Raw genomic sequence first — 23,980 nt, forward strand, 5'->3', positions numbered from 1 at the left:
TTAGGGTTAATTTGGTTATGAAATTATAGGGTAGAATTATATATTTATCTGAAAATATCTGTTGAAAAAAAAGAAGATAGCTCAAGATGTGCTGCTTCTTGCCTTTCGCCTCCTGGATGTTTAGACAGTATAAATTCAGATGCTAAACGGTGTCCTTGTTTCCTCTAATGGGCACACCAGAATCCTGGCTATTCAGGTTCCTGGACGTGTGTTTTGCATCTGTTACTTACATAAGTAAGTAATTTTCCTCAAGTGGCTACCAACAGCAAGTACAGAAAGCTTTGGTAATTTAGCTACTATCTGATGATAAAATTTTGCCTTTTAAATATATATTTAAAATATTAATATATAAATATTTCTTCCACAGTCTGATATTAGAACTGTATTAGAAAAAGCGTCTTGCTAATGTGCTTGGTTCTAGGAGGTAGTAGTCTACTAGACTGTAGAATTTGATTTGTGAGTATGTGATGTTATGATGCTTAGAGTTGTCTGGTGGTAGTGGGTTAGAATTCCTTACTCAGAATTGATTTAGTTGCAGTGTTTGATAATTAGAATATTATAATGCTTGTGCTATGTAAAATAGACTCACCCCCTTTCTGATAAGTGAACTTTTTTTTTTTATAGGTAAGTAACTGTGTTTAACTTAAATAATTTTTCCCATCTTTCATCGACAGGTGGTAACGTCCTTATCTTGGCTATTTGGGGGGACAAAGGAGCCCCACATATGCAGGCCTTACACTTCTCTTTTGCCTTCGGTGCCTTTTTGGCTCCACTGCTAGCTAAACTGGCTTTGGGTCCAACAGTGTCTGCTGAAAACCACACAGAGTCTGACTTCCATCCCGCACTCAACCGATCATCTGATGCTGACTCAGAAGCTCTGTTTGGAGTACCTAATGATAAGAATTTACTGTGGGCTTATGCTGTTATCGGTACTTACATGTTCTTAGTTTCTGTCATTTTTTTTGGTCTGTTTTTAAAGAATAGTTCAAAGCAAGAGAAAGCAAGAGCATCTGCTGAGACATTTCGAAGAGCAAAATATCACAACGCCCTTCTTTGTCTCCTTTTTCTGTTCTTCTTTTTTTATGTTGGAGCTGAGGTAACATATGGCTCTTATGTTTTCTCATTTGCAACCACCCATGCTGGCATGAAAGAAAGTGAAGCCGCTGGATTGAACTCCATCTTCTGGGGGACATTTGCAGCCTGCAGGGGTCTGGCAATCTTTTTTGCTACCTGTTTACAGCCTGGAACCATGATTGTGTTGAGCAACATTGGCAGCCTGACTTCATCTTTATTTCTGGTGCTTTTTGACAAGAACCCAATTTGTCTCTGGATAGCAACTTCAGTGTATGGGGCTTCAATGGCAACCACGTTTCCGAGTGGTGTTTCTTGGATTGAGCAGTACACGACTATCCATGGGAAATCTGCAGCATTTTTTGTAATTGGTGCTTCCCTGGGAGAAATGGCTATTCCTGCAGTCATTGGAATTCTTCAAGGAAAATACCCTGATTTGCCTGTAGTTCTGTATACCTCTTTGGGAGCATCAATAGCTACTGGTATTTTATTTCCTGTGCTATATAAATTAGCCACTTCACCTCTTGATCGCCAGCAAAAAGAAGACAGAAAGAGTGAGGACCAGAAAGCTCTGCTCTCTAGCTCCGGGCTAAATGAATATGAAGAAGAGAATGAAGAGGAGGATGCAGAAAAATGGAATGAAATGGATTTTGAAATGATTGAAATGAATGATACAATGAGGCATTCTATAATAGAGACATCCAGAAGTAGTCTGACGGAGCCCACAGCTGAAGTCTATAATCAATACCCATCAAATGCACTGGTGTTTGAGTCTTCTCCTTTTAATACTGGCAGTTCCCATGTGAAGCACTTGCCAGAAACCAGAACAAAAGGGACTAACATTTAGAGAAGATGGATTACTCACTGACATCATTGAATAACTGCCACTTCTAAGGACGCCATTCAGAGCAGAGCATTAGCAGAATTTCACCATGCTTTGGGGATTAAAATTTTTAGGTCCAAATTATGGCAAATGCTAAAAATTTTTGAAATGTTCTGTAATTCCCAGAGTCTTCCATAAATAACCAAATGGTCTCATACACGTACAATAGGATCTTGTTATAAGGCTAGTATTTGACATGTGACTGATTAGGAAATATTTTATGGTCTCCACCCCTCAGAGCACCCAGAGAAGGCATTTGCTTTTGAGAATGGGGGTATTCTCCTGGAATGAGACTGTGTAGGGGTTGAATTGATTGGTTGAACAAATTATCAGGTATCAGTATTTTTCCAGGAAAGTTGAGGAGAATAGTTTCATAAAAGAGAAATGGGCCAGGTGCAGTGGCTAAAGCCTGTAATCCCAGCACTTTGGGAGGCCGAGACGGGCAGATCACGAGGTCAGGAGATTGAGACCATCCTGGCTAACACAGCGAAACCCTGTCTCTACTAAAAATACAAAAAATTAGCCAGGTGTGGTGGTGGACACCTGTAGTCCCAGTTACTTGGGAGGCTGAGGCAGGAGAATGGCGTGAACCCAGGAGGCGGAGCTTGCAGTGAGCCGAGATCATGCCACACTTCAGCCTGGGCGACAGCGAGACTCCATCTCAAAAAAAAAAAAAAAAAAGAGAGGTATTTTTATTAATTGCTTTACCTTATCTGTAGGGTTGGATCAAAGAATGCTAATGACTCATTTGATTTCTAATTTCAATGAAGAGAACACAGAACAGGGCCCAAGGGGCCTGGCTTCAAGCCTTGACTCCTTCTAGCCCTGCACTCTGTCACTTAAGATAGGCCTTGTTTATCTCGCCTCCTGATCTGTGATTCTAGAAATGAAAATGAGGTGATTTCCAAATTGAGAATCCATAGTTTTAAAGTTTGTGCAAAATGTCTGCTAGAAATTAGTACAAGTGACAGCACGTTCTTCATTTCAAATGAGAAGTGAAACCAAAATAATAAATAGCTTTAAGAATGTGCTAATGATAAATGATTACATGTCTATTTAATGTACTTAATGTTTAATACCTTATTTGAATAATTACCTGAAGAATATATTTTTTAGTACTGCATTTCATTGACTCTAAGTTGCACTTTTTGCCCCCATACTGTTAACATATCTGAAATTAGGACATGTCTTACAATCAGTGATCATTTAACATTGTGACAAAGTTTAATTGACAGTTTTTTCCCATATGTATATATAAAATAATGTGTTTTACAATCAGTGGCTTAGATTCAGTGAAATACAGTAATTCATTCAATTATGATACTATCTTTACAGACATTTTAAAAATAAGTTATTTTTATATGCTAATATTCTATGTTCAAATGGAATTTGGAGACACTATGTTCTAATTTTAAGAGCTGTTTCAGTGTTACTAGATTAGTAGTAGGGCTGTAGATGGGGTCTTTCGAGGTCCTTTGCCTACCTCAGTAACAGAGGCTGGGTCTGAGCCTTGCTCTAGATTAGCTCTTCACCAGGTCTGTGTTGTAATCATATCGTAGTTACCGTAAGTCACGCTGCAAGTGTAATTTACAGTGAGGCATAGTCTTTTCCAGTGATTGGAATACTTGTGTCACAGATCCAGGGTTTCTCTTTCCTGAGTCTGAAATACCTGGGAAACCAATTAGAAGGTGACTGGGTAGCCTAGGAGTCAAGGATCAGAAAGGGTACTTCATATGTATATGGCAGAATTGGTGCAGGTGATCCTTTGAACAATGACTAGAATTGATGAAATTTTGTTTACTTCCTCCAATTTTATGCTGAATAACATCTCATTTCTACCTGATTGGAGTAGGCTTGCTTTCTCTTACTTAATTTCTATAAATTTGCCATTGTTTTGTCTCAAGTAAAATACAGTGTCTTTCTTGACCACTGCCCATTCACCTTATATGCCTGCCACAATCTTGGTTCACGTAATAACCTAACAGCTTTGGAGACGGCGGTGGAGAAGTTAATGGTAAAAACCCTCTTGCTCTTTTTATTTTTATTTATTTATTAGGGGTGGGGGACGGTGTCTCACTCTGTTGCTCAGGCTGGAGTGCAATGACATGATCTCAGCTCACTGCAACCTCTGACTCCCTGGTTCAAGCGATTCTTCTGCCTCGGCCTCCTGAGTAGCTGGGATTACAGGCATGCACCACCATGCCCAGCTAATTTTTGTGTTTTTAGTAGAGAGGGGGTTTCACCATGTTACTTAGGCTGATCTCAAACTCCTGATCTCAAGTGATCCGCCCACCTCAGCCTCCCAAAGTGTTGAGATTACAGGCATGAGCCACCGTGCCCAGCCCTTTTGCTCTTTTTGTAGTGTATATTTCCCTCAGTTAGAACTTGGAAATTACTTCTGCTTCACTTACTGCATTTTCTCAGGTTGTTGGAATCTAGGCAGTAGCAGTTACTTGGCAGCTAGGAGGCTTGCTAGAATAGCAATTCCACCTTCAGCATTTACTGTTACAGGGTAGAAGATGCAGCTCAGGGAGAGAAGGATGATGATAAGAACATGGCAGAAAATCTCAAAATCCACTCTGGAAAATTCACTGTTTCCACACACCAACATGTGAATGGTCATATGAGATCATAGGGCATTGTTAAAGTTGCATATTGGAAGGAAAAGACTTAGTACAATTCTAAGAATTAGCATTCATCCTGCTGATCAGTTCTTAGCTAAGTGTCTGCTGATACCTAAGTAACCAATATACCCTAGCGTTCTATTGCTGGGTAACACAGTACCACACATTGAACACCTTAAAACAACAGACGTTTACCATCTCACAGGGCTGCTTCAGTACAGGACCTTACTTCTGTAGACTGAGGTACGTGTTTCTTGCTGACTGTCAGCTGGGCACCACTCAGCTTCGGGAGGCCTCCCACAGTTCTTGCCATGTGGCCCTTTCACAGATGCCTCTCACAACATGGCAGTTTCTTCAAAGCAAGCAGGAGAATCTCTAAATGAGTCTTGTATGACATTATGTCATCATGGGAATAACATCCCACCACCTTTGCAGTATTCTAGCGTCTAGAAGCAAGGTATGAGTTCCACCGAAACTCAAGGGTAGAGGCTAGAACAGGGATGTGACTCATTGGGGGTCACCTTAGAGCATGCCTGCCACACTTGGGTACCTGCAAAATAGAGATTCTCAAAAGAGCTAAAAACTGAGCTAAGAGCAGGACATGATGGCTCACACCTGTAATCCCAGCTACTCAGGAAGCTAGCTGGGGTGGAAGTATCTCCTGAGGTCAGGAGTTTGAGACCAGCCTGGGCAATATAGTGAGAACTTTGTCTCTAAAAAATTTTAAAAAGAGACCCCTTCTTTAAAAAACAAACAGAAAGCCTGGACGCGGTGGCTCACGCCTGTAATCCCAGCACTTTGGGAGGCCGAGATGGGCAGATCACAAGGTCAGGAGATCAAGACCATCCTGGCAAAACGGTGAAAGCCCATCTCTACTAAAAATACAAAAAATTAGTCGGCGGGTGTGGTGGCAGGCGCCTGTAGTCCCAGCTACTCGGGAGGCTGAGGCAGGAGAATGGCGTGAACCCAGGAGGCGGAGCTTGCAGTGAGCCGAGATGGTGCCACTGCACTCCAGCCTGGGTGACATAGCGAGACTGTCTCAAAAAAAAAAAAAAAAAAATTCAACTGAGCTGGGGAAAAAAGCTTCAGCAGTCACTGAAAGTGCTTACAGGTACAGCTAGTATGGGGATGGAATATGTCCCATTAGCCAGGGCAACAAATCTCATATAGGAGAATCTTTATGTTTGTGGGACAGTGGGTGAGTTATCACAGAGTTATGCCTTTTTTTTCTCTCACTATTTTATGTCCCTTATCACTGTGCCTTTAACCTATTGAAATGCAGTTGAGGCTGGGTGCGGTGGCTCGCGCCAAGATGGCGCCACTACACTTCAGCCTGGGCAACAGAGTGAGACTCCATCTCAAAAAAAAAAAAGACAGTTGAATATGAGGGAAATAGATAAATTTCAGTTTGAGTTTATTTGTATTTTATAATAAAATCCAGGGACATTTTGAGAGTATTTTTCAATTACTCTATTATTTTTAAAAGAAAAATCTTTTGAAAAATTACTTTTTATTATAAAAACAATGAAGGCATAAAATTTTGGCACAAAAATATAAGGAACAAGCATAGTCCATAATCCTAAGCACCTAGAAAAGTTCTTACATTTCTCAAATTTCCTAAGTAAAGGGTAAAAGGAAAAAAAAAATTGTCCATCAGATAAAGTATCAGAAATAACTTGAATTTTGTGTCTAAAGTATATTGACATTACAGTTGGTGAACTGGTTATTAGTTTGAAGAATTATAGTTAATTTTTTTAAAAAAACCTAATTGGGAGATGATCAGTAGATTCCTTGAGTAATCAGGATAGCTTTCTCATGTCCAGAACTTTTGGCTGGGCGTGGTGGCTCACACCTGTAATCACAGCATTTTGGGAGGCTGAGGTGGGTGGATCATTTGAGGTCAGGAGTTTGAGACCAGCCTGGCCAACATGACGAAACCCCATCTCTACTTAAAAAAAAAAAAAACCAAAAAAAATACAAATAATTAGCCAGGTGTGGTGGCAGGCATTTGTAATCCCATTTCTGGGGAGGCTGAAGGCTGAGGCACGAGAATCACTTGAACTTGGGAGGCGGAGTTTACAGTGAGCTGAGATCACGCTACTGCACTTCAGCCTGGGTTACAAAGTAAGACTCTGTCTAAAAAATTTAAAATAACCAGAACTTTTGATTTATCATGGCAATGTGTCACTCAATCCCCAATCCTGCTACTTAAAAGTTATTTTTATTTTTTAAGTGGCCTTATCACAGCTCACTGCAGCCCTGACCTCCCAGGCTCAAACAATCCTCCTACCTCAGCCTCCCAAGTAGCTGGGACTACAGGCTTTTGCAACCATGCCTGGCTAATTTTTGTATTTTTTGTAGAGACAGGGTTTTGCCATGTTGGCCAGGCTGGTCTCAAACTCCTGACCTCAAGTGATCCACCTGTCTAGGCCTCCCAAAGTGCTGGGATTACGTGCATGAGCCACCATGCCCAGCCCACCTGTGATATTTTGATACATGCATACAATGTGTAGTGATCAAAGCAGGGTAATTAGGATATTAATTATCTCAAGTGTTATAATTTCTTTGTGTTAGGAAAATTCCACATCTTCTGCTATAGCTATTTTCAGTTATATACTGGATTATTGAACTATACTGACCCTACTGTGCTGTTGAACACTAGAACTTCTTCCTTCTAACTATTTTTTTTTTTTTTTTTTTTGAGATGAAGTTTCACTCTTGTTGCCCAGGCTGGAGTGTAATGGCGTGATCTCTGCTCACTGCAACCTCTGTCTCCCAGGTTCAAGCCATTCTCGTTCCTCAGCCACCCAAGTAGCTGGGATTACAGGCATGTGTCACCATTCCTGGCTAATTTTTGTATTTTTAGTAGAGATGGGGTTTTACCATGTTGGTCAGGCTGGTCTCGAACTCCTGACCTCAAGTGATCCACCCACCTTGACCTCTCAAAGTGCTGGGATTACAGATGTGAGCCACTGCACCCGATCTCTATCTAACTATATATATATATGTATATATTTTTTAAGACAGAGTCTTGCTCTTGTCGCCCAGGCTGGAGTGCAATGGCACAATTTTGGCTCACTACAACCTCTGCCTCCCAGGTTCAAGCGATTCTCCTGCCTCAGCCTCCCAAGTAGGTGGGATTACAGGCACCCACCACCATGCGCAACCGATTTTTGTGTTTTTAGTAGAGACGGGGTTTCACCATGTCGGCCAGGCTGGTCTCGAACTCCCAACCTCAGGTGATCCACTTGCCTCGGGTCAGAAAAGATATTTTGATCAGAAATGATTATATTTTGGTCAGAAAAGATTATATTGTGGTCGGAAAAGATTATATTTTTTTTGAGTTAGGGTCTCGCTCTGTTGCTCAGGCTGGAGTGTAGTGGCCTGATCATGGCTCACTGCAGCCTCAAGCTTTTAGGCTCAAGCAATCCCCTGCTTCAGCCTTCTGAGCAACTAGGATTACAGGTGTGTCACTATGCTTATTATTATTATTATTATTTTCTATTGTAGAGATGGGGTCTCACTGTGTTGACTAGGCTGGTTTTGAATTCCTGGCCTCAGGCGATCCTCCCGTCTCAGCCTCCCAAACTGCTGGGATTACAGGTATGAGGTACTGCGTCCAGCCAGAAAAGATTCTTGATATGATTTTAATTCTTTTAAATTAGTTGAGATTTTTTTTTTTTTTTTTTTTTTTTTGTTTAACATGTGATCTATCCTGGAGAATATGCTGATGAGAAGAATGTTTATTCTGTAGCTGTTGGGTGAAATGTTCTGTAAATGTCTGTTAGGCCCAGTTGGTCTAAATCTAATGTTTCTTTGTTGATTTTCTGTCTAGATGATCTGTCCAGTGCTGAGATTGGATTACTGAAGTCCCCAACTACTATTGTAGTTGGAGTCTATGTGCCCATTTATTTTTTTATTTTTTTGAGACAGAGTCTCACTCTGTTACCCAGGCTGGAGTGCAGTGGCACAATTACGGCTCACTGTAGTTTTGACCTCCTGAGCTCAAGTGATTCTCTTGCTTAAGCCTTTTGAGTAGTTGGAACTACAGGTGTGTGTCACCATGGCTAATTTGTTATTTCTTTAATAGAGGTGGGGCCTCAGTATGTTGCCCAGGCAGGTCTTGAACTGCACTCAAGTGATCTTCCCACCTTGACCTCCCAAAGTGCTGAAATTACAGGCATGAGCCACTGTGCCTAGCCTAATTTTTAAATTATTTCTAGAGACAAGGTCTCACTTTGTTGCCCAGGCTGGTCTCAAACTCCTGGGCTCAAGCATTCCTCCCACTTTGGCCTCCCAAAGTGCTGGGATTACAGGTGTGAGAGCCCCTTGAAATATAAGAATATTGGCTTTATTTATTTTGGTGTTCTGGTGTTTGGTGCATATATATTTACAGTTGTTTTAGCCTTTTGAATTGATCTCTTTATCATTATATAATGATTTTCTTTGTCTCTTTTTACAGTTTTGGATATAGTCTATTTTATCTAAGCATAGCTATTCTTGCCTGGTTTTGGTTTTGCTTTGTGTAGAATATCTTTTTCCATACCTGCACTTTCAGTCCATATGTGTGTTTACGGGTGAAGTGAGTTTTTTGCAGGCAGCATACAGTTGGGTAATGGGGTTTTTTGTTTTTTTGTTTGTTTATTTTAATCCATTCAGTCTTTCTGTAACTTTTAGGTGGGGAATTTAATCCGTTTACATTCAAGGCTGTTATTGACAGGTGAAGACTTGCTCGTGTCATTTTGTGAATTGTTTTCTGATTGTTTTGTATATCCTTTGTTTTTTCCTCTCAATGTCATTGTGATTTTGTGATTTTCTGTAGAGATAAGTTTTCTTTATCTTCTTCCTTTGTGTGTCTATAACACTAGTACATTTTATGCTTTTGCATGTTTTCATGATGGTGGTTATCATCTTTTTGCCTTCAGATGTATTAAGCATTTCTTGTAAGGCTGGTCTAGTTGTGATGAATTCCATTAGTTTTTGTCTGGGATCTGTGGTTATTTTAATTATGTCTTGTCTTATTCTCTATTTCTGTGTTATTTTTTAAAATTATTTCAGAGAAGATTGGTTCTTACACTGTGACTATCCTTTTCTGTTTATTTATTTCATTTTAATTTTTTTAGAGACAGGATCTCCCTCTATTGCCCATCCTGGAGTGCAGTGGTGTGATCATAGCTCATTGCAGCTTCGGACTCCTGGGCTCAAGCAATCCACTCACCTCAGTCTCTTGAGTAGCTGGGACTACAGTTGCATGCCACCTTACCTGGCTCTTTTTTTTTTCAGAGACAGGGTCTCATTCTGTTGCCCAGGCTAGTCTTAAATTCCTGGCTTCAAGCAATCCTTCCACCTCAGCTAGGATTACAGGTGTAAGCCACGATACCCCACTCTGTGACTATTCTTATATATTGCTTTTATGTCTTCGTTTGCTTGGATTTTTAATTGCAGAATGTGTTTAATGTATTCTGTAAATTTATTGCAGCTTGGTTTTGATACATTTGGTTATGAGTTAGTTAACCAGTGGCCTGGAGGAATGTTTTGAAGTTAGACGACATGAGTAGCATAAGGGACTGGCTTTTAGCTCAGAACAACTTTTTTTTTTTTTTTTTTTTTTTTAAATACAGAGTCTTGCTCTGTTACCCAGGCTGGAGTGCAATGGCACAATCTTGGCTCAGTGCAACCTCCAGCTCCTGGGTTTAAGCGATTCTCCTGCCCCAGCCTCCCGAGTAGCTGGGATTATAGGTACGCACCACCACGCCCAGCTAATTTTTGTATTTTTAGTAAAAACGGGGTTTCACAATGTTGGTCAGGCTGGTCTCGAACTCCTGACCTCGTGATCTGCCCACCTCGGCCTCCCAAAGTGCTGGGATTACAGGTGTGAGCCACTGTGCCCGGTCAGCTAAGAACAACTTGTTGAGATTATATGATGCTTTTCCAATAAAAATTATTTAATTTTGATAAAATATACTTAATGGAAAATGTATCTTTTAACATTTTAAATTGTACAGTTCAGTGGCATTAAGTATAGTCACATTGTTTTACAACCATCACTACCACTCATCCACAGAATGTTTTTTACCTTGCAAAACAGTTATTGCTGTTAAACAATAACTGCCATTCTACGCCCCCATCCCAGCCCTTGTCAACCACCATTCTACTTTGTCTGTCTATGAATTTGACTACTCAGAGTACTTCATGTAAGTGAGATCATACAGTTTTTGTCCTTTCATTACTAGCTTCTTTCACTTAACATAACGTCTTCAAGGATCATCCTTGTTGTAGCATGTGTTAGAATTTCTTTCCTTTTTAAGTCTATGATATACCATTGTATATACATACTACATTTTGTTTATTCATCTGTCAGTGGACATTTGTATTGCTTCTACATTTTGGCTATTGTTAATACGCTGCTGTGAACGTGGGTGTACAACTGTGTCTTTGAGATCTTGTTTTCAGTTCTTTTGAGATATATACCTGTAAGTGGAATTGCTGGATCTTATGGTAATTCTGTTTTTAATATTTTGTTGTGTTAGCGTTTTTTGTCTTAGGTTTTTTTCTTAATCAAGTTTTTCCAGAAGAGAGCAGCTTTAGGAAGAGAATAAACACATACTTTTAAGGTATTATCTCAGACTTTAGGCGCATTATGATTGTATCAGTAGCACCCATGTACTGAATAAGTGAACTCAAAGAAAGGTTATGTCAGGCAACTACCTCAAAGTTTTGTTATCTCTGCTTGCAATTTTTGTTCAGTCATTGCACAAGTGCTTGAGGGCTTACTGCATGTGAGGCTCTGTAGACTAAGTATTAATGAACTTTCTTTTTTGTCCTTGCAGTAGCAGGTACAGCTTTGATCTCAGTTTTCTGCCAAATGAATGGTTCTGTGTTTTGTGCTCATTCATTTACAGAGATCCCTCTGAACCACCTTGGAACCAGTAGGTGTTTGGTCAGAGAACCGTAAATGGTCTGCTCTCTGCCTCTCTCACAGCAGTTCTGCCCCTCCTTGGGACCACTCGTTTTCTGCATTCCTGGCCCATATTCTATATATCTCTGGTCCAGATTCCAGAGGAAACCTGTTTGACTTGAGTAGATGCCATTGCCCTCATTGGGCCTTGCCTCAGGAGTTCCTCTGTAAATCTGTGGTCCAGATTCTGGAGGAAACCTGTTTGACTTGAGTAGATGCCATTGCCCTTATTGGGCCTTGCCTCAGGAGTTGCTGGTTAGCCTATGAAGGGGTTCCCCTTGGGTTGATGACATTGCTCCCATCCAGAAAGTGGCTACTTCTACCCTCCTGCTCCCACCGCTCTGCATGCAGGAGCTGTTATCATCAAAAGGGAATTTCCACCGTCTGCTCTGTACCAGAGAAGTGCTAAGCTTCATGAATATTGGTAATCGATACCTGAATGGGATGAAAATTGGCAGGCCCTGGGATGGATGGCCTGGTTCATCTGCATCAGAACTGGAAAAACAAAATCACACCAAATTGCAGACTTTTTTGGAAGAGCATGTTAGACAAGATTTGTGGATTGTTTGATTTTTACCAAGAAAGAAAGCTTTCTCCTAACAGCGTTAAGATTTCTACTTGAGTGAGCTCTAAGAGGAGTCCCAGTTTGCAAGAGATGTTATTACAGTTCTCATCTGTGTGGACCAGAGGGTTTTCCAAATTCATGCATTTCAGTTATTTAACAGATATTTACTGAGTATTTACCATGTTCAGTAACCAGGGCCCTGGGAATATAATAAGAGAAGGCAGATGAGATCCTTGCCTTCACCAAGCTTATGTTTTTCTATTTTAAGTAAAATTTGCCATGACAAAATTTCTATCAGCAGAAGAGCCAGTAACTCTTATTGTAATAGGTTTTACCTAGTTTTAGAAAAGGAAAGTAGCTAAACTCTTGGTTCCTTGGTGTGTGTTTTTGTTTGTTCATTTCTAGTACTTGTATATGTCTTTGGGGTAATTTTTGATTTAGAGTTTTATAGAAATTACTCGGCACAGTGTAGTTGAGGTGAATATAGGTAAAAGAAGGCTTAGGAAGCCTACAACAAAGGAATCTGACACCAACTTTTGAGATTTATTCAGTCCAGCCAAGAGAACATATTTATGGTCAAACTAGATCTTGGATTACAGCTCCAAAGACCCTTGGGCTGACAGAGCAGGTTCTCATTTCTCAGCTCTTTCCCTTATCACTTGCAGTGAACTCTGCCCCCAGGAGCAGAGTATCCAGTTCTGTGTCCAAGCACTCTATGAATCTTTACCCTTGTTGAAGAAATACTCAGAAGCATTTAGAAAAGGAAAAGTTTACTTGCAAAGAGAGCAAGAGAATGACTGGCTTGCCAAATAAAAAACATAAGTATTTGAAGGAAAAAATTAAAAACTGCCAAGGTTTCTGAGTTTGCATTAGTCTGTTCATGGTGAAAAACAGTAACTGCCTCATGTAATTATTATATTCACAAAGGTTATGGCAAATCTTCAGATGTAGTATAGGAAAAACCAAGGATAAAATTTCTTAGGGAGTCCAGGTTTATGGGAAACATTCAAGGTTTTATTGTTTTTTAGATCATCAACAGTTAGATGACCCTATCATTTTTGTTTTGTCTCAGGGTGCAAAGCCTATCTTTTCTGATGGTGATTGATATAGTTTGGCTGTGTCTCCATCCAAATCTCATCTTGAATTCCCATGTGTTGTTGGAGGGACCTGGTGGGAGGTAACTAAATCATAGGGACAGGTCTTTCCCGTGCTGTTCTTGTGATAGTGAGGAAGTCTCACGAGATCTGATGGTTATTATAAGAGGGAGTTTTCCTGCACAAGCCCTCATTTTGCCTGCTGCCATCTATATAAGATGTGATTTGCTGCTCCTTGCATTCTGCCATGATTGTGAAGCCTCCCCAGCCATGTGGAACTGTTAAGTCCAATAAACCTCTTTTGTAAATTACCTAGTCTCAGGTCTGTCTTTATCAACAGCATGAAAACAGACTAATAGAGTGATATAGGAAGTTCTTAGTCTTACTGAAGCAAGGGAAGGTGACATTTTGCTTCTACACCCTCCAGAATTCATAAGCTCCAGAAGAAAAGAGGAACCAAGGGAAAAACATGATTGCAAAATGTGTTCTTGTCCTCTGCCCAAGTGATTAACCTTTGCTCCAGTGGTTTTTAAACCTGGCTGCTGTTAGAATCACCTGGCAGTGTTTAAAAATGACTGATGCCTAGCATTTTAACTTAAATACCAATTTGGTCTAAAGTGGAGCCTGAGTATGGATATTTAAAAAAGTAACTCCTCCTCCCCAATCCCCCGTAATTGTAACGTGCAGCCAAGATTGAGAACCACTGCTTTTATCAGTGCACAAAACTGGATCCTGTGCTAGTCACAGTGGTTTTTTCTTAGGCTAATTTACAGATTGATTAAGTTATGCTGCTTTTGTAGATCCTTGAAATTCTGTGCACTTTCTTTCTTTCTTTTTTTTTTTTTTTTTTGAGACGGAGTCTCGTTCTATCGCCCAGGCTGGAGTGCAGTGGCTCTATCTCAGCTCACTGCAAACTCCGCCTCCCGGGTTTACACCATTCTCCTGCCTCAGCCTCCTGAGTAGCTGGGACTACAGGCGCCCACCACTGTGCCCAGCTAATTTTTTGTATTTCTAGTAGAGACGGGGTTTCACCGTGTTAGCCAGGATGGTCTCGATCTCCTGACCTCTGGATCCGCCCACCTCGGCCTCCCAAAGTGCTGGGATTACAGGTGTGAGCCACCGCGCCTAGCCACCGCGCCTTTCCTTTCTTAAAGGAAAACTGGAGAGGAAGAGATCTCATGTTTTCTATTCACTCTGCTGCTGCTTGGTCTCATGCAGGAAATAATGCTGTTATTTGAAGTCCTTCCTAAAACAAAAGCTCAGATCTTTTGGAGGTTGCCCTTCTAGGCAGGTTTTCACCAATCAATTTTGATTTGGGGGGCTTAACAGGGTAGGAATGATCTTGCAGGTTTATTACATCTGAATTTAAGACTACTCACCTAGGCTGGGCGTGGTGGCTCACACCTGTAATCTCAGTGCTTTGGGAGGCCAAGGCAGGAGGATACCTTGAGCCCAGGAGTTTAACACTGCAGTGAGCCATGATCACACCACTGCATGAGCGAGATTCCATCTCAAACAAAAAAAAAATAGACTACTCACTGTTTACATAGCTTTGTACCATGTAAAAACTCGTTTGAATAAAATATTGATAACAATAGTGATGTTGGTTTAAGACTCATGTTTCAGTTGTTTCACTGATTTTTGAATTGATATATAATAGCTATGTGTAATTATGGGTTCCCTGTGGTAATTTGATACATGCATACAATGTGTAATGAGCAAATCAGGGCAGTTGGGATATCTATCACCTCAAATATTTATCATTTCTTTGTGTTGGGAACATTCCAAATCTTCTCCTCTAGCTATTTTGAAATATACAATAAATTAGTGTTAACTGTAGTCACCCTACTGTGCTGTCAAACACTAGAACTTATGCCTTCTGTCTAACTGTATTTTTGTATTTGCTAACCAACCTGCTGCCCTCTGCTCTGTCCCCTACCCTTCCCAGCCTCTGGTAATTATTATTCTACTCACTACCTCCGTGAGATTAATTTTTTAGCTCCCACATCTAAGTGAGAACGTGGAATATTTGTCTTTCTGTTAAGTGAAGTAACTCCCTTAACATAGTGTCCTTCAGTTTCATCCGTGTTGCTGCAGATGATAGGATTTCATTTTATTATGGCTGAATAATATTCCGTAGTGTATATACCACACTTTCTTTATCCATTCATCCGTTGAAGAACACTTAGGTTGATTCCATATTTGGTCATTGTGAATTGCTGCAATAAACATGGGAGTGCAGCTGTCTCTCTGATACACCAATCTCCTTTCCTTTGGATATACACCCAGCAGTGGAATTGCTGTATCATATGGTAGTTCTATTTTTAGTTTTTTGAGGAATCTCCATACTGTTTTATGTGGTGGCTGTATTAGTTTACATTTCTCCAACAGTGTAGGAGCATTCCACTTTCTCCACATCCTGGCCAGCATCTCTTTATTTTCTATTCTTTTGATTATAGCCATTCTAATGGGGGTGAGGTGATATCTCATGGTTTTGATTGCATTTTACTGATGATGAGTGATGTCAGGCATTTTCTTTTTTCTTTTTTTTTTTTTTTTTGTTTTTTGTTTTATAATCAGTTTCTGTTTATCCGGAACATTTTTCATTTACATGTTGGCCACTAGTATGTCTTCTTTTGACAAATGTTTATTCAGCCGGCTGTGGTGGCTCACGCCTGTAATCCAGGCATTTTGGGAGGCTGAGGCGGGTGTATCACCTGAGGTCAGAGGTTTGAGACCAGCCTGGCCAACGTAGTGAAACCCCATCTCTACTAAAAACACAAAAAATTAGCTGGGTGTGGTAGTGGTCGCCTGTAGTCCCAGCTACTAGGGAGGCTGATGCAGGAGAAGTGCTTGAACCCGGGAGGCAGAGGTTGCAGTGAGCCTAGATCACTCCATTGCACTCCAGCCTGGGTAACAAGAGTGAAACTCCATCTCAAAAAAAAAAAAAAAAAAAAAAGGTCTATTCAGATCTTTTGCTTACATAAAAATTAGATTACTTGGTTTGTTGTTGTGTGTTTTTGCTGTTGAATTGTTGAGTTCCATATGTATTCTGATTGTTAATCCCTTGTCAGATGGGTAGGGTTTTTTTGTTTGCTTTTGTTTGTTTTTGAGATGGGGTCTCAATGTCACCTAGGTTGGTGTGCAGTGGCACGATTTCAGCTCACTGCAACCTCGCCTCCCAGGTTCAAGAGATTCTCCTCCCTCAGCTTCCCTAGTGGCTGGGACTATAGACATGTGCCACCACGCCCGGCTAATTTTTGTATTTTTAGTAGAGACGGGGTTTTACCATGTTGGCCAGGCTGGTCTCAAACTCCTGACCTCAAGTGATCCGCCCACCTCGGCCTCCCAAAGTGTTGGGATTACAGGCGTGAGCCATCGTGCCTGGCCAGATGGGTAGTTTGCAAATATTTTCTCCCATTCTGTGGGTTCTTTGTTGATTGCTTCCTTTGCTGTGCAGAAGCTTTTTAGCTTGATGTAATTCCATTTATCAGTTTTTGCCTTTGTCACATGTGCTTTTGAGGACTTACCCTCAAAAAGTCTTTGCCCAGACCAATGTCTTAAAGTGTTTACCCATGTTTTCTTCTAGTAGTTTCATAGTTTTAGGTCTTATATTTTAGTATTAAATCCATTTTGCCTTGATTTTTGTATAGAGTGAGAGGTGGGGGTCTATATGCACTATTCTGCATATAGATCCCCAGTTTTCCCAGCACTGTTTTTTTCAGAGATTGTCCTTTCCCCATTGAATATTCCTGGCACCTTTGTTGAAAATGAGTTGGCTGTAAATGTCTAGATTTATTTCTAGGTTCTCTATCCTGTTCCATTGGTCTATGTATCTGTTTTTATGCCAGTTTCAGTCATGTTTAAAAATGAGTTTGGCATCTCTACTTCAGAAATTAGTCAAGAATATGTCCAGAGTTTAGAATATGAGTGCTCCAAAATTTATGTGATGGTTGTATTGGGTTCCTAAAATAGGAATAGTATTTGTACTTCATGTAGACATTTTTAAAATGATATGTAAGTTCTCTAGTGATGTCTAACATCTTTGGTAACATCCAGTCTACCAAAGAGCTGTTACTCACTGCATGTCTTAGTAAATGTTTTACTTGAATAATAATTTCCTAATTGAGATGATTATAGATGTTTCTGTTTTAGAATGGAAAATTGCATGTCAGGCAGAAATTGAGATCCTTCTCCTGACTTCCCTTCCCTGCAGGTCCCAGCAGCTGAAAGCCTGCACTTAGTGGCCACAGCCTCGTTTTTAACTTGTTTAAAACAACTGTAGTGATAATCTGGTTAAACAGTTCTAACTTGGAGCATGATTCAGTTGTTTCCCCATGTTCCCCATAAAACCTCCCTACCCCCCTTTATACTTTCTGAGTCTTGGTGTATGAGAGCCAAGCAAAAGAGGAAACCCCTTATTTACTACCATGAGAACATCACGAGAAAGATCCAACCCCATAATTTCAATTACCTCCCACTGGGTCCCTCCCATGATGTGGGAATTGTGGGAGCTACAATTCAAGATGAAATTTGGGTGGGGACACAGCCAAACCATGTCATTCCACCCCTGACCCCTCCCAAATCTCATGTCCTCACATTTTGAAACCAATCATGGCTTCCCAACAGCCCCCAAAGTCTTAACTCATTTCAGCATTAACTCAGAAGTCCACAGTCCAAAGTCTCATCTGAGACAAGGCAAGTCTCTTCTGCCTATGAACCTGTAAAATGAAAAGCAAGTTAGTTACTTCCTGGATACCATGGGGGTACAGACATTGGGTAAATACAGCCATTCCAAATGGGAGAAATTGGCCAAAACAAAGGGGCCAAAGACCTCATGCAAGTCTGAAATCCAGCAGGGCAGTCAAATCTTAAAGCTCCAAAGTGATCTCCTTTGACTCCATGTCTCACATCCAGGTCACTCTGCTGCAAGAGGTGGGCTCCCATGACCTGGGGTAGCTCCACCTCTGTGACTTTGCAGGGTATAGCCTCCCTCCTGGCTGCTTTCACAGGCTGGCGTTGAGTGTGGCTTTTCCAGGTGCATGGTGCAAGCTGTCGGTGGATCTACCATTCTGGGGCTGGAGGATGGTGGCCCTCTTCTCACAGCTCCACTAGGCAGTGCCCCAGTAGGGACTCTGTGTGGGGGCTCCCACCCCACATTTCCCTTCCACACTGCCCTAGCAGAGGTTCTTCATGAGGGCCCCGCCCCTGCAGCAAACTTCTGCCTGGGCATCCAGGCATTTCCACATACCCTCTGAAATCTAGGCAGAGGTTCCTAAACCTCAATTCTTGACTTCTGTGTACCCGCAGACTCAATACCATGTGGAAGTTGTCAAGGCTTGGGGTTTGCACCCTCTAAAGCCATGGCTGGAGCTGTACCTTGACCCCTTTTAGCCATGGCTAGAGTGGCTGAGAAGCAGGGCACCAAGTCCCTAGACTGCACACAGCAGGAGGGCCCTGGGCCTGGCCCATGGAACCATTTTTTCTTCCTAGACTTCTGGGCCTGTGTTGAGAGGGGTTGTCGCAAAGGTCTGACATGCCCTGGAGACATTTTCCCCATTGTGTTGGGGATTAATATTTGGCTCCTCGTTACTTATGCAAATGTCTGCAGCCAGCTTGAATTTCTCCTCAGAAAATGGTTTTTTCTTTTCTCTTGCACCGTCAGTCTGCAAATTTTCCAAACTTTTGTGCTGTGTTTCCCATTTAAAACTAAATGCTTTTAACAGCACCCAAGTCATCTCTTGAATGCATTGCTGCTTAGAAATTTCTTCTGTAGCAGGATGAGCCACAGACAAAACCTCTCAGACACCGAGTTGTAGAAGGAAGGGCTTTATTCAGCTGGGAGCATCAGCAAGCTACTGCCTTAAAATCCGAGCTCCTCAAGTGCACAATTTCTGTCCCTTTTAAGGGCTCACAACACTGAAGATTTCACACGAAAGGGTCGTGATTGATTTGAGCAAGCAAGCAAGGGGTACGTGACAGGGCTGAATGCACCGGTGGTCAGAGAGAAACAGAACAGGGCAGGGAGTTTCACAATGTTCTTCTATACAATGTCTGGAATCTATGAATAACATTGGTTTCTAAGTCATGAGTTGATTTTTAACTACTAGGTTTAGGCCAGGCAGGCCCAGGTCCAGTTTTGGGCCTGGTGCCGGGCTGCCTGTCTTTGATTTTATTTACTTTTTTTTTTTTTAATTTTTGTTTTTTTTTTTTTTTAAACAGGTACTGAGTATAAAACAATATAAAAAATATGAGAGGGTCTCTCTCTTCCCTCACTTCCACCAGATACCCTAAACTATCTCCCTTAATTAAAAGTTCCACAAATCTCTAGGGCAGGTGCAAAATCCCACTAGTCTCTTTGCCAAAACATAGCAAGAATCACCTTCACTGTAGTTCCCAACAAGTTCGTCATCTCCATCTGAGACCACCTCAGCCTGTATTTCCATATCATTATCAGCATTTTGGTCAAAGCCATTCAACAGGTCTCTAGGAAGTTCCAAACTTTCCCACATGTTCCTGTCTTCTGAGCTCTCTAAACTGCTCCACCCACTCTGCCTGTTATCCATTTCCAGGTTTTGGGTATCTTTACAGGAGCACCCTACTCTACTGGTACCAACTCACTGTATTAGTCTGTTTTCACACTGCTGACAAAGACATACCTGAGACTGGGTAATTTGTAGAGAAAAAGAGGTTTAATGGACTCACAGTTCCACGTGGCTGGGGAGGCCTCACAGTCACGGCGGAAAGGCCGTGTGAAAGGCACATCTTAAGTGGCTGCAGGAAGAGAGAATGAGAGCCAAGCGAAAGGAGAAATCCCTTATAAAGCCATCAGCTCTTGTGAGACTTATTCACTGCCAGAGAACAGCACAGGAAAGACCTGCCCCCATGATTCAGTTGCCTCCCACTGGGTTCCTTCCACAACACGTGGGAATTGTGGGAGCTTCAATTCAAGATGAAATTTGGGTGGAGACACAGCCAAACCATATCACTTAGGAAAAGATATTTTATAAGGGGGGAAGTTGAAGCTGAACTTAGTGGGGAGAGACTAAATGACCACACTCTCCCTTGTCTTATCTAAGCAGTTATAATAAATGACACTCCAGGTGTCCTTGACTGCTTCCATCTCTGCTTTCAGTGACTTGAGTTTACAGCTTTGCACTCTGCTCTGGCAGAGATCTTCCTGTAGATACTTTGCCTCATGCCAGATATGCTGGGCAAACCTTGACCTTTTCTGGCTCCTAAAACAGCACTCTAGAAGTCTTGCCACTGGGCAGGAGAGGATTGGATTTCAAGCTCCTAAGTATAACTGTGATATTCAAGTTTTGCCCCCTGTGCTTTCCATGAGGAAGCAGGGGCTGACTCTGTCATCCCACTCCTACTTCATCTTCATGGATTTGGTCAGGCATGAGCATAGACTTAGTGGCCTACCTCTGACCACACCACTCACTGCTAGAGGCTCCCTGGGGCGGTAAGGATAGAGTAAGAGACTGTGGTTCACAAGGACAGACTTGAGGACTAGCTGGGGCCCCTCTGCTACCTCTCACTGGCTTGGAGAATGGTGTTTTTCTATTTGCTTGTGACAGCAGGCACTTCATTTTCCCTCCTTTGGGAAATTCGAATGGATCTGGTAGAATGAATGAAGAAAGCCCATATGTAGTGTGGGTGGTGGTGGAGAGTGCGGGATCTGGAGTCTGTCTGCCTGGATTTGAATTATGACTCTACCGCCTACTACCTAATCTTATTGCTTAATCTGTCCATGCTTCAGCGTTCTTGCGTGCAATTGGCTGTCAGATTTAAATGAGATATTTGTAAAGCAATTAGCGTATTGCCTTATACGTATTATTATGGGCTGAATTTTGACCCCCTCAAATTCATATGTTGAAGCTCTAATCCTATGTATCTCAGAATGTGACTGTATTTGCAGATAGTGTCTTCAAAGAGGCAGTTAAATTAAAATGAGGTTTTTAGGGTGGGCTCTGATTCAGTAGGACTGGGGTCCTTGATAAGAGGAGGAAATTTGGACCCAGACAGACACAGAGGGAGACCAAAAGTGATGGTACAGGGAGAAGACGGCCATCTACAAGCCAAGGAGAGAGGCCTCAGAAGAAACCAGTGCTGCCAACACCTTCATCTTAGACTTCTAGCCTCCAGAACTGTGAGAAAATAGATTTCTTTTGTTTAAGCTACACAGTCTGTGGTGCTTTGTTATGGGAGCCTTATAAACTAATATACTTACTAAGCAAACAATATTAGCTACTATAACTATTATCATTATTGGCCGGGTGCGGTGGCTCATGTCTGTAATCCTAGCACTTTGGGAGGCCAAGGCGTGTGGATCACCTAAGATCAGCAGTTCGAGACCAGACTGGCCAACATGGCGAAACCCCGTCTCTACTAAAAATACAAAAAAATTAGCTGGGCGTGGTGGCAGGCATTTGTAATCCCAGCTACCTGGGAGGCTGAGGCAGGAGAATCGCTAGAACTCTGGGGGCAGAGGTTGCAGTGAGCAGAGATTGCACCACTGCACTCCAGCTTGGGTGACAGAGCAAGACCCTGTCTCAAAAAAAAAAAAAAGGCCAGGCCTGGTGGCTCAAGCCTGTAATCCCAGCACTTTGGGAGGCCAAGGCGGGTGGATCATGAGGTCAGGAGATTGAGACCATCCTGGCTAACACAGTGAAATTCCATCTCTACTAAAAATACAAAAAATTAGCTGGGCGTGGTGCAGACGCCTGTAGTCCCAGTTACTCGGGAGGAGAATGGCGTGAACCCAGGAGGCGGAGCTTGCAGTGAGCCGAGATTGTGCCACTGCACTCCAGCCTGGGCGACAGAGCAGAGCAAATCTCAAAAAAAAAAAAAAAAAAAAAAAAACCCAACTATTAATATTATTCCCAAGACACTCAAAGAAAAAATAAAACAACCACAAAAGGAGGAATTTTAATCAGAAACTAATGACTAATGCTCACAATTTTAGTAAAAGAGACTATCCACAAAAGGGAAATAATAAACATTTTCCATAATTGTTACGGCTGGGAAAACCAGGTGGGACACCCTAACAAAGCTAATGAGGTTATGGGCCATGAAAACACTTAGTTGTCCTGGCAAGTCTGGGAAGATAATGCAGCTGGGAGCTCACCACACTCTGCCTGGGGAACTCTCTTGGGGCTCCATGCAAAGAATGACCTCCAAAAGGACTCTAATCAAGTAGCCTTGATAGCTGCAGTCCAGTAGCAATAGAAACAGACACAAAGTTGTTTTTTTCTTTTATTGGGGGGTAATATATTCATTTAGTAATAAAATCAAATAGTACAAAGGTGAATTGAAAAGTGATCTCACTTTTGACCCCCCAGCCTTAACCCCCACTAAGGTAACCACTCCCTTTTGTGCACCTTCCAGAGATATCAGTGCATATACAGAAGTGTGCTTATATGTGTGTGTGTATAATATACATCTCATCTGCTTTATTTTAAATTTATTTTAGTTGACAAAATTGTATTTGTTGTGTACAACATGATGTTTTGAAATATGTATTCATTGTGGAAGGTGAAATTGAACTAATTAACATGTGCATTACCTCCGCTTTATTTTTAAATGTAGATTATTGGTAGCAGTACATATAAAAAAGCATATTTTAGGGCAGGCGCAGTAGCTCATGCCTGTAACCCCATCACTTTGGGAGGCCGAGGTGGGTGGATCACCTGAGGTCAGGAGTTCGAGACCAGCCTGGCCAACATGGTGAAACCCTGTCTCTACTAAAATTACAAAAATTAGCCGGGCGTGGTGGTGTGTGCCTGCAATCCCAGCTTCTCGGGAGGCTGAGGCAGGAGAATCACTTGAACCCAGGAGGCGGAGGTTGCAGTGAGCCAACATCTCGCCACTGCACTCTAGCCTGGGTGACAAGAGCAAAATTCCATCTTGAAAAAATAAAAGCATATTTTAAAAAGAATCTAAGCCTTTATATAGCTACAAGTTCCCTATGCTTCCCTCTAGCCAGTATTTTTGATCTATCTGAGGTGCTCAGGTACCATCGCCTCTATAGCAAGATCCAGGTACTGTGCTGGTGCTGGGTCATGTTGGGACACAAATCAGGCATGATCTCTGACCTTGTGGTATTTCCAGTCTAATAGAGGGATTGATATTAAATGTTGGCGCAGATAATCAATTGTAATGTGCTGTGAGTCACAGCAGCACACGGTGATGATGGGAGTTTGGCCCTGACCATGGCATCTCATACCTTGGGAAAGGCTGAGCAGGCCTCACTTCGCCGTTGAGGATGCCGACTCCACTTCCTCTCCCTGCGCTCAGTGGTACCTCATTCTCTCCTCAGTGCCTAGTGTCCCCCAGTTCAGTGCCTCTCTGGTTCTTTTTCTCTATAAAATAAACCTAAAGTGTGTGTTTGTGTGTGTGTGTGTATGTGTGTGTGTGTGTGTGTGTGGTGTTGGGGGGGTAGACAGGATGTGGTCACCTAAGAATGTGGAATCAAGCTGGCCTGTGAAGTCTAACTCTTCCTTTTAAACAATCCGTTCCTACCTGGGGCCTTCTGTTCCTAAGCCTTTCTTGAGTTCTCTAGCAATTATCAGTTTTGACCTTCTTTTTTCTTTTCATTTCTTTTTTTTTTTTTTTTGAGATGGAGTCTCACTTTATCCCCCAGGCTGGAGTGCAGTGGCATGATCTCAGTTCACTACAACCTCCATCTCCTGGGTTCAAACGATTCTCCTGCCTCAGCCTCCTGAGTAGTTAGGATTACAGGCACCCCCGACCACGTCTGGCTAAATTTTTGTATTTTTC

General features: G+C 41.8%; 1 protein-coding gene across 10 annotated transcripts in view; it reads left to right on the plus strand.

The window, feature by feature from the left end:
- The window catches only part of MFSD4B (major facilitator superfamily domain containing 4B), a 36,062-nt gene that overhangs the window by 5,857 nt on the left and 6,225 nt on the right, over nucleotides 1-23,980 (plus strand). For 2 of the 10 annotated variants that reach the window (XM_024248986.3, XM_024248987.3), the window contains one exon: nucleotides 675-13,506. In XM_024248986.3, coding sequence (XP_024104754.2) covers nucleotides 675-1,918 — 1,244 coding nt within the window. In that variant the 3' untranslated portion in view covers nucleotides 1,919-13,506. Of the gene's footprint in view, nucleotides 1-674; nucleotides 13,507-23,980 lie in introns of those variants that run through there. The other 8 variants (XR_010140508.1, XR_010140505.1, XR_010140504.1 and 5 more) reach the window with 8 other exon arrangements.

Source organism: Pongo abelii, chromosome 5 (assembly GCF_028885655.2).
Source record: "Pongo abelii isolate AG06213 chromosome 5, NHGRI_mPonAbe1-v2.0_pri, whole genome shotgun sequence".
NCBI lineage: Eukaryota > Metazoa > Chordata > Mammalia > Primates > Hominidae > Pongo > Pongo abelii.